This window comes from Vicia villosa, linkage group LG5, assembly GCF_029867415.1.
Source record: "Vicia villosa cultivar HV-30 ecotype Madison, WI linkage group LG5, Vvil1.0, whole genome shotgun sequence".
In the NCBI taxonomy this organism is placed as follows: domain Eukaryota; kingdom Viridiplantae; phylum Streptophyta; class Magnoliopsida; order Fabales; family Fabaceae; genus Vicia; species Vicia villosa.
The window spans coordinates 146,238,935-146,250,159 of NC_081184.1; the positions used below are offsets into that span (position 1 = coordinate 146,238,935).

At 32.5% G+C, this 11,225-nt stretch overlaps 1 protein-coding gene across 1 annotated transcript; it reads left to right on the plus strand.

The window, feature by feature from the left end:
• Positions 1-3,634: 3,634 nt before the first annotated feature.
• Positions 3,635-6,821, plus strand: LOC131603036 (pentatricopeptide repeat-containing protein At1g79490, mitochondrial). Its single transcript, XM_058875277.1, has one exon. The coding sequence runs from the start codon at positions 3,786-3,788 to the stop codon at positions 6,246-6,248; it is 2,463 nt and encodes an 820-aa protein (XP_058731260.1). The 5' UTR covers positions 3,635-3,785; the 3' UTR covers positions 6,249-6,821.
• Positions 6,822-11,225: the final 4,404 nt, after the last annotated feature.

The window sequence follows — 11,225 nt, forward strand, 5'->3', positions numbered from 1 at the left end:
ATAATAACTTAACGCCTTGGAAACTACAGAAACTTGGGTATACACTCACTTACATTCAGGAAGAAAGTTGATTGAAAATGGGTATATAACATTAAGCCAAGGCTACATGAGAGATTAATAAATATAATTTTCGACTAGTGGCAAAAGGATTCACAAGTAGAACGCAAACACTCCAATGAGACATTTTCACTTTTAGCAAAAATGACTAAAATTAGATATTTACTAACTATTGCAGTAGCAAAATGATGAGAGCTTCTTCTATTGGATGGATGTTAACAACTCATTCTTATAGGAGTTCTCATTGAATAAGTGTACATGAGTCTACCTCAAGATACAAAGTTCCCAAGAAAAACTTGGTGTCCACCTAAAGAAGTCTCTTTATGGTCTACAACAGGCTTCTAGGAATTAGTACTATAAACTTTCCATGTCCTTGCTCAATTATAATTTTAAAGAAAGACAAGCAGATCATATCCCTTTTACATATGAATGTGAATCCAATTTTATTGGATTGTTAATTTTTGTTGATGATTTTGTAGCAGCTGGAAATAAGTCAACTGCTTGTATAAAATTCTAATAATATCTTAGTAATTTTCATAGGAAGGATCTAAGAGATTTGTAGTATTTTCTTGATTTATAATTGGCTCGAGGATTGAAAGGATTATTAATTTGTCAAAGAAAATATACTTTGGACATTCAATAAATGTGACATGTTTGTTTGTAAGCCATCTCCTTTTTCGATGAGACAAAATCATAAATTGGCTATAGCTAAGGGACAACATTATTCAGAATCAGATATCTGAGACTAATGGGACATCTTATCAACCTCACTATTTCTATATTTTCAAATCCGAGATAACTTATTAAGTTCATATTTTAAGCCAATATATGCAAACTCCCTCTCCAAGATCATTGGCTATAGCTAAGGGACAACATTATTCAGAATCAGATATCTGAGACTAATGGGACATCTTATCAACCTCACTATTTCTAGATTTTCAAATCCGAGATAACTTATTAAGTTCAAATTTTAAGCCAATATATGCAAACTCCCTCTCCAAGATCATTGGGATGCAGTCATGGGAGTCTTGAGATTCCTGGAATCTTTTCTAGGTCAAGGCATAATCCTACCAACGAAAAAGATTTAAAATTTGTTGATTATTGTAAATCAGATTAGATGTCATGTTCTATCACTAGAAAATATAATTCTAGATATTTGATGAAATTCTGAAATACACTTATGTCCTAAAAGACAAAGAAATATGTTACAATTTTAAGATCCTCAAGCGGAGGAAGAGTATTATGCAATGGCTCATGCTACTAATGAAATATTATGTCTACGTAAATTGCTAGCAACTCTCCAAGCAAATTTATGTTTAGCTATCATTCAAGTTTTTTTATGAGAAAAGCAAACATATAGAAGATGACTGCTATTTCACTTGTGAACATATTAAATTTGGTGTTATCTCTATAACTTACTTGCCAACCAAACAATTATAAGTAGACATATTCACAAAATATTTAGGGACAAAGAGTTTCCATGATATTATGACCTAGTTAAGTTTTTGATTAGTCACCATTTTAATGCACTTTAGGATGCTTTAGCGTGTTATCTTCCTACCATGGTTAGTGCACTTTAGTGTCTCACGTAACTGCAAAAATTAATGCGTCAACGCCATGTAATTAATGTCAATATAACTATAATAAATCAAACGTTTTAAATCATAAGTAAATAGTGGAAGAAATACATGTCTGACGGGCCTCCAAAAAATTCCACAGGTGAGGAGGGAGAAAGTGGAGGATCAAATGCATGGGTCCGAGGTCTTCCATGAGACCGAAATCCACGACCATGTGACGACGACCTCTAAACAGTGCTAAATGTTTGCCTACTTCACACTTCATACTTTTAGCTCAAAAAGATTTAGTCATCTCTTTATGAATTAAAGCATGTTGTGATAATCAATCATACATGTGTATTGGTTATTCATGAGCCATTTTCTATGATCAAATTATTCTAGAGACAATATCAATACACATATCAAAATTTTAATGAATATTTTGTATTGCTATCAATCCAACACGTAAGTACACTCATCAAACTCAACACAGAGACACTAATTAATCTCAATATATGGGATATAATGGAGATATCTCACACCCAAAAAAATAACATTCGAATGCGTCCTATAGACAATATTTTTCACACAATTGCAAATACTAATTGCAAGCATTCACAAACCTAACCACTAAATCTAACAACATGATAAAAAAAAAACCATCAAGAACAAATGCAATGAAGATAATGAACATTAATTCAAAACTAAAAAGAAAGATAATGTATCATATTAACTAGAAGTAATGTGAGGATATGAAGAGGTTAAAGTCACATGATTTTTGTCAAATGCTGCAATCCGAGGGGAGGAGTGTCCAAATTAGATTAACAAAGTTAGTTTGAATCAGTAAACGTATGAATTAATTTTTTTTGGCTAAATGGTGATAACGCTCACAATAAGAGTGAGAATCGAGATATTAAAAGGAATGCATTATTGAATGAAGGGGGATGCGTGTTATATTAAAGGTGTCTCTTTGATGTTACTATCATTGAGATGATTTATTATTATTATTATTATTATTATTATTATTATTATTATTATTATTATTATTATTTAATTGAACCACACAATTTCTTAAAACAAAAATTATTCAATTGATTTCTACGGGTTCAAATAGACTACTTGCGATTTTTTCCTTAGGCATGTTTGGGTCATAACCACCTCTAATTATCAGATAAATAAGTTGTAATGGCCGATCCAGTCTTATTTTAACAACATTGCAAAAAAGAGAAAGATGGTTGCCTTGCATCAAACCCTACTTTAAAATTATTTGTTGGATTTCCATTAATTAAGACTGAAGTTGTGTATGAGATATCACATTCTATCATCCATATGCACCCATTAAGTGGAAAATTCATGTGAGTCATTGCCGCTTCAAATGCCCCAAGCTACATAATCATTATCCACTTTAAAATCATCCTTAAAAAAAGCTCATTTATGAGCTTGTTGGCCATGTCAACCATTTCATTAACAATAAAAATATCGTCAATAATTTGTCTCCCCTTCACGAACCCCGAATGAGTCTCCGAAATAACATTATCTACAATATACTTTAATATTAGTCATAATTTTAACTCACACTCAAAAAATGACCTAAAGTTATAAATAGCTATAACTTTTATGTTCGTTATGGATTTTGAAATTTAATACTCCCTCAATTTTTTTGTTATAAATAGTTTTGAAAAATAACTTTGTATTAATTATAAATCATTTAAAAATATCAATTATTGTTATTTTTTTTGGATATATCTTTAAGCATGTATAATTTTTTATTTTATTAATATTTTAAATTTGTTTTTTCTAAATCATTAATGAAAAACTATTTTATAAAATATCCTACAATTTCTTTTTTCATACAATAATTATTATATTTTTTAATATGTTATAAAAAAATAAACGGAGGCTTTAATAATTTTTTAAAAATGATTTTGAAATGAATTAGCCAAGCAAAATTTTTATTTTTTACAAACCAAACAATTTAAGCTCAATTAAAAATAAACTCGTACGAACTCAAAAGAGAGAAACAAATTGTATTGAACTTTGAACTTTTGAAGTGGTGTGGTGTGTGTAAGATAAATCTCTCAAACAAACATATCAGGGTTTTAGCATTCTATTCCAACACCATCACGAAGTAGTGAGTCTTCAATTACCATCACTTTTGTTTTCTTCAATTCAATGATTCATAATCGCCAATTGATTTTCACTACTTCCAATCTCTACAAACTCACCCATCATTTTTCCTTTCTTTCTCGCACTTCCCCACCACCCTTTTCCGCAAAGTTAACGTCTTTAGCTTCCACAACCGGATTCACTTCCACCCACAGAACCCCAGGTTTGTTCAAAAATTCCAACTTTCTAGGTCACGTTAGTTTATTGAGATGTTACTGTAATAATAACAGTGGTGGGTCAAAGGAATGGACCGAGGAAATTGAGTATTTAGATGAATCTGGTAGTGTTATTTATAAGGGTAAGGGTGTTAGGTCTGTTGAGCCTGGGATTGATGATCATGTTATGGTGGGTGAGGTTAAAAAGCCCTTTTTGAATGCTTTAGCTGTGGCTAAAATTGTTGAGGTTGTAAAGAGATGGAAGTGGGGTCCAGAATTGGAGACCCAATTGGACAAGCTTCAGTTTGTGCCAAACATGACTCACATTGCTCAAGCTTTGAAGGTTATTAACGATGGTGATGCTTGCTTGAGTTTGTTTCGGTGGTCTAAGAGGCAGTCTTGGTATTCGCCGAGTGATGATTGTTATGTTATGTTGTTTGATGGGTTGAATCAGCGGAGGGATTTCGATGGGATACAGTCGATGTTCGATGAGATGGTTGGTGATTCTGGGAATAGTGGGGTTTCGTTGGTGGTTTCGTGTAATCGAGTGATTCGGTATTTGGCTAAGGGGGAGAGGTTGGAAGTTGCTTTTTGTTGCTTTAAGAAAATTCAGGATGGTGGGGGTGAGGTTGATACTGAAACGTATAATTCGCTTATTACTTTGTTTTTGAATAAGGGTTTGCCTTATAAGGCGTTTGAGATTTATGAGAGCATGGAGAAAGCTAATTGTAAATTGGATAGTTCGACTTATGAATTGATGATTCCGAATTTGGCTAAGTCGGGCCGTCTTGATGCTGCTTTCAAGCTCTTTCAAGAAATGAAAGGAAGAGATTTTCGGCCAGGTTTAAACATCTTTACGTCACTTGTTGATTCCATGGGGAAGGCAGGGAGGTTGGATGGTGCAATGAAAGTTTACATGGAGATGCGAGGTTACGGATACAGGCCGCCCCCTACCATATATGTCTCTCTGATTGAATCTTATGTGAAATCTGGAAAGTTAGAAACTGCTTTGAGGCTTTGGGATGAGATGAAACTAGCAGGGTTCAGGCCTAACTTTGGCTTGTATACATTGATCATTGAGTCTCATGCAAAATCAGGGAAGCTTGATATTGCTATGTCTGCATTTTCTGATATGGAGAAAGCTGGATTTCTACCAACTCCATCTACATATGCTTGTCTCTTGGAAATGCATGCTGCGTCTGGACAAATCGATCATGCCATGAAGCTGTACAATTCAATGACTAATGCAGGTTTAAGGCCTGGCTTAAGCACTTACACCGTTCTTTTAACTTTACTCGCTAATAAGAAGCTGGTGGATGTTGCTGCCAAGATTCTACTTGAAATGAAGGCCATGGGATATTCGGTAGATGTGACAGCTAGTGATGTTTTGATGGTGTATATCAAGGAAGGTTCAGTTGATCTTGCTTTGAGGTGGCTGCGTTTCATGGGTTCGTCGGGGATCAGAACCAATAATTTTATAATCAGGCAATTGTTTGAGTCGTGCATGAAGAACGGAATATACGAATCAGCGAAGCCTCTTCTTGAAACATATGTTAACTCCGCCGCCAAAGTTGATTTGATACTTTACACCTCAATTTTAGCTCATCTTGTCAGGTGTCAGGAAGAAGAGAATGAGAGGCATTTGATGTCTATCCTTAGTGCAACAAAGCACAAGGCACACTCATTTATGTGTGGACTTTTCACGGGTCCCGAACAGAGGGGACAACCAGTGTTGACTTTCGTAAGGGAATTCTTCCAAAGTATTGATTATGAATTGGAGGAAGGTGCTGCAAAGTACTTTGTCAATGTCCTTCTCAATTACCTAGTTCTTATGGGACAGATAAATCGAGCTCGATGCGTTTGGAAAGTTGCTTACGAGAATAAACTTTTCCCAAAGGCTATAGTTTTTGATCAGCACATTGCTTGGTCCCTTGATGTTAGAAACTTATCAGTTGGAGCCGCGCTTATAGCAACAGTGCACACTCTTCACAGGTTCAGAAAACGTATGCTGTATTACGGTATTGTCCCTAGACGGATTAAACTGGTGACAGGACCAACGTTAAAGATTGTGATTGCGCAGATGTTAAGCTCAGTAGAGTCTCCGTTTGAGGTGAGTAAAGTGGTTCTTAGGGCACCAGGAGATTCGGTGATGGAGTGGTTTAAGAAACCGATAGTCCAGCAGTTTCTTCTGAATGATATTCCGTCTAGGGCTGATATCTTGATGCACAAGCTGAACATACTTTTCCCTAATTCGGCTCCTGAAATTAGATCTCTATCTCCTCCTAAACCTCTTATTGCAGGCAGGGCATTGTAAACAGTTCTTAATATCTTACAGCTGTTCGAGATGCAGACTCTTCATATGTTCGGTATAAACAGATACAGATATGTACGATTTAAGAATTTGGAATAAAATCTTTTAAGATTTATATTCTTTTCCCTCAAAAGTTGTGGAGTAATGCATAAATACTCGGATCCTGTCATGATTAGTTTTTTTTTGTTGAGAAAATGTTTAGAGTATTCATATATGTCAAGTCAAGGTTTTCTCTCCAGGTGATACTAGGATAGGTTTAGCTGCATAAGAGATGATTATGTACTTATTTCTTGATTTAAATTATTCTGTGAGATGCTTTAACTGGTCTCGAGCCGGAACACTCTCAAGAGTCTGTACTGGATTATGTGAGAGAGACAACTCTATTGAAGTTATAACAGAATGTGAGTTACAGTTATAGGGATATTACCAAGTTCTTTAATCAGTGACAGGATCTACAAGTGTTGTGCTTCTGTTTGCAGTATGCAAATAAAGGAAGAGGCTGAGTTGGAAAATTATGCGCTTATTAGATATTAACGTTAAAAAAATAAAATAAATGATGTGTATATGTTGGATCCATTTAAACAACATCTATATAATATGGTAAGAAGATTAATTGTTCTTTAAAATACTCAAATGTCCCAACCTAGTTTGCTACATGTGTCTTATTTGAGAGTATTTAGTGTCCTGATTATCACTTTGCCAACTAAAACGAGAATAAGGTGGAAGAAAAGTGACAAAGACGGCCTCCATCTCTCCATCTCTGATAGTCACACTAGTACTAGAAGATTTATAAAGGCCGAACTCATAGGGTTTATTGCGAAGGAGCAATCATCATGTGGTTCAAAATTTCTATTTCAAAACTGTTGAAGGGCAAGAGGAGACCTAGAATCGAAAATGGTGCACTCATAAAAGAGAATATCACACTCGACATACTCACTGCAAATCTTTTTACCTTTCTCTAAGAGCATTATGCCCCAATCAGAAAAATGATCCACGTCAAGGAAAACCCTTTCGCGACTACCTTCGAAGCAAATATATAAACAGTTACCGAAATTGTGGAATCTACCCAAGAGACATAAGCATCTTCTTTCATTTTTGACGCATGATGGCGCCACTTCCATCCGTTAAGAAAATATTATGTTATAAAATGCAAATAATAAGAAGAACAAATGTAAGGCCCCAAGAAACTATATAATTGATTCCACGAAGATTGTGCAATATCTTATTGAAAGAAAAATAATAGACACAACAACATTCTAAATTGTCTCAAAAAAACACTCATGGACTCTAGTTTTCAAAGGTCATCATGATAAAAATTATGAGAAGATATATAGAGCATGAGGCGCATTTAAAGCGAATGTTCCCAATGACGACAATGTTACATAATGACTTTGCATTCAAGTCGAGATACAACCGGTAGGTAAGACAAACACAACAAAACCCCCACCCTATAGACAAGGCCGTCTCAAGTTTTTGGAGGCCCTGTGTAGAATAGTCACCGTTTAACCATAAAAAACTAATAGAGGCCTTATGTACTCATGTTTTAACCTACCAAATATTTTATGAGGCCCTATTTAGCTATAATTTAACCTTAGAAATTTTGAGGCCCTGTGCGGTAGCCCGCTTTGCACGCCCTCAAAGACGGCCCTGCCTATAGAGTAGGGGCAAAAGCTTAGGGGACAACTATTATGGATCGGTCAAAAGGCCCAATGACCGCGACCTAGAGAATACATCGAACCATCGCGTCATTCAAGAAACCGATAAGTTACCTAGGTTAGAGGCCAGGAAATCCAAGTCCAGGATCCATCTAACGAATATGTGCATTCCACGCCTGGAAATCCGAATCCAGGATCAACAAGTTGTTATAATCGTTCCACTATATAAGGACAAAACACACAATTTTCAGGTACAATTCAAATTCAAACTTCATTCACCCATCTTATTCTCATACTAACTTGAGGGTTGAAGTGCTAACCTTGCACGTCAACCATTCTTTCACCGTACTAGAAGCTAAAGTCCACTGTTGCCATCCGGAACCTTTAATTTCTAATCAATTATGGTTCCTTCACAAAACAATTATTATTATTATTATTAATATTAAATTTTCTTCATTTTGCACCATCATAAAAGCTAATATCTTTATACAATATATGTTTATATATTTTTATTCTAGCAATAGTTTATTTTTACAATCTCTAAATTAATTATATTAATTCCAACATTTAAGTGTGACTACTCAACAAATGAAACTTGGAGATGATGATGAATTAGGAAACACATGACCCATGAAAAAGGAGAAGGTGGCAAAATCAAAGGTCACCAAAATCTTTTGGAAAGCCAAAATAATCTTTATATATTAGAGCAAGATTGATAGATCAAGGATCCATAATGAAAGAAAATGGGAAGATGAAAATTAATGGTCAGATCTCATCTCAAATATACAACGACACTTTAGTGCAGTCAAGCATCCTACGGGAAAGCGCCACGCCCTAGCCTACGAGCCTAGGGCCATATATAAGAGAAATCATGTCAAACGTCTCAATGATGAGACTAACTTAATGAAAATGGATCCTCTCCTGTTCACTCTCTCATGTTTTTACTCCGTTCCAATCTTACCCTTCCATATATTAGTTAATAACACTGATTGCTCGTATTGAATTAGAGGATCCATATCCAACTTTTATTACGTCTGTTTTCCAGTTCTCTTCCACTCTCAATGTAAAATTTCGGCATAAAGAACTCGACCTAATCTTTTGAAAGGTTTCTCGTATGCCACACCACAACAAATTTTTGGGGCAGTTGTTTTGCCCGCATCATGCCCAATATGAATTCAATTACTATTCATCATATAAGTCTCCATGCGTGGAGTCTAAGGTACAATTCTGATCATAACTCACTCTATTTTTTTTATTCATTCACTAACTTGAGCGTTGGAGTGTTAACTTTATAAATCCACTCGCGCATTACTGCACCAGAGATCTATACCACCACATTGAAAATTCACTCATCAATTTATCAATAAATCTGATTCTATAACGAAATATTTTTCTTCTACTTTTTGATAACACTATAATTTGACAACATAAATATCAAAACTATGTCTGAAATGTGATGACCCCACATATATTTTTTCGTAAGACACATAAATATGATAAATAAACACCTCATTGCTGTAAAGAAAAAATGGTTGTAATCATCTAAATAAAGATTAGTTTAAAAGTACAACAAACAGAGTTGAGTTTAGTCGAGTGAAAGATATATATATATATATATATATATATATATATATATATATATATATATATATATATATATATATATATATATATATATATATATATATATATATATATATATATATATATATATATATATATATATATATGGGAGCATATCAAGTGAGAGCATTTTTAAATGAGAGATGAGAGGAATAAATATCAACCATTGGATTCATCAAGAGAGAGAAACTAATAGCCACATTAATGCATTAACATTCTCTCTCTTGATGAATCCAATTGTTGATATTTATTCCTCTCATCTCTCATTATAAAATGCTCTCACTTGATATGCTCCCATATATATATATATATATATATATATATATATATATATATATATATATATATATATATATATATATATATATATATATATATATATATATATATATATATATATATATATATATATATATATATATATATATATATATATATATATATATATATATATATATATATATATTATTAGTGTTTGGAAATAGAATTCACTGAGTTTAGAAAAATTAATTTATGTCTGGATATATTTATATAAAGTAAGTTGAATAAAAAATTTCAGTGTAAAAATTATTCAGAATTAATTTTGAAGATAAAAGCTATAAATATTAACTTCAAATATAATCAATTTGGAAGTAAAATTAATTCTGCTTTTGATAAACCAAACACCACAAAAACACCTCTAAATTTCATTAAAAATCTTGTAAAAGTCAATTCAAATATACTATTAGTGAGAAAACAACCAATAAAAAAGATGGCTTAATTCTATAATTATACCTTAATTTATTGAATTGCTACAGAAAATTAGTATTTATTGGATTGATTCCATTTGAACGAAATTTATGACCTATAACACATAAAGTATTTCTTTATCATAATTTAGAGATTTATAATCTTCTTCCATTCTTTAACTGAAAATATTGTCTACTTTTAGTGAAATTTGTTTGTAATAAAAGTACTAGTAAATCCATTCTTATATTTATTTTCAAAGTTATCCTAATTGCGTTTGAAATGACGAGTTGTCTACGTGTTTGAATTTGTGCATTTGATAGGGTTTTTTTTTTTTGTTTTTCGCTATATCACTGTTAATAAATCCGTGCGTTCACACGGGTTCTGATACGAGACGCGAAATTGTTTAAGATATAGTAATTTTTAATAGAAAAATGTCTGATATTCGTGAAAATATAATAATTGAATGTATAAAAAAATGTCTGGTACCCGTGAAAAAATAATAATTGAATGTATAGAAAAAAATCCGATACTTGTGAAAAAATAATAATTGAACGTATAGAAAAATGTCTGGGACCCGTAAAAACATTTTTAGTCAATAAAGTTTTTTAATACAAAATACAATTTTATTATAAAATATGTGAATAATAGAAGCTAAAAAAATGTAATAAAAAAATAGAAGTTAAAAAAATTATGAATGAAAAGAGTATGAGAAAAATTAAAGAGAAATCTTATGAATATAAAAAAGAAAATATTATTTGAAATAAAGAATAAAAGATAGAAAGATATATTAATTCATTAGGAGTAGAAGAATATTATTTAAATTTGAAATTTATGAAGAAAGAGAAAATTAAGATAAAATATTTTAATAATATATTATACGTGAATGAGTTGACAATGTATAGTAAAAGTTGGTATATGAATTGTCAATGTGAAGATTGATTTGATTGATACAAAACATTGGTTAGAGTTTTCA

Excerpts from the sequence above, each read along its gene's own strand:
- LOC131603036 (XM_058875277.1), top strand. The coding sequence starts at position 3,786 with ATGATTCATAATCGCCAATTGATTTTCACTACTTCCAATCTCTACAAA.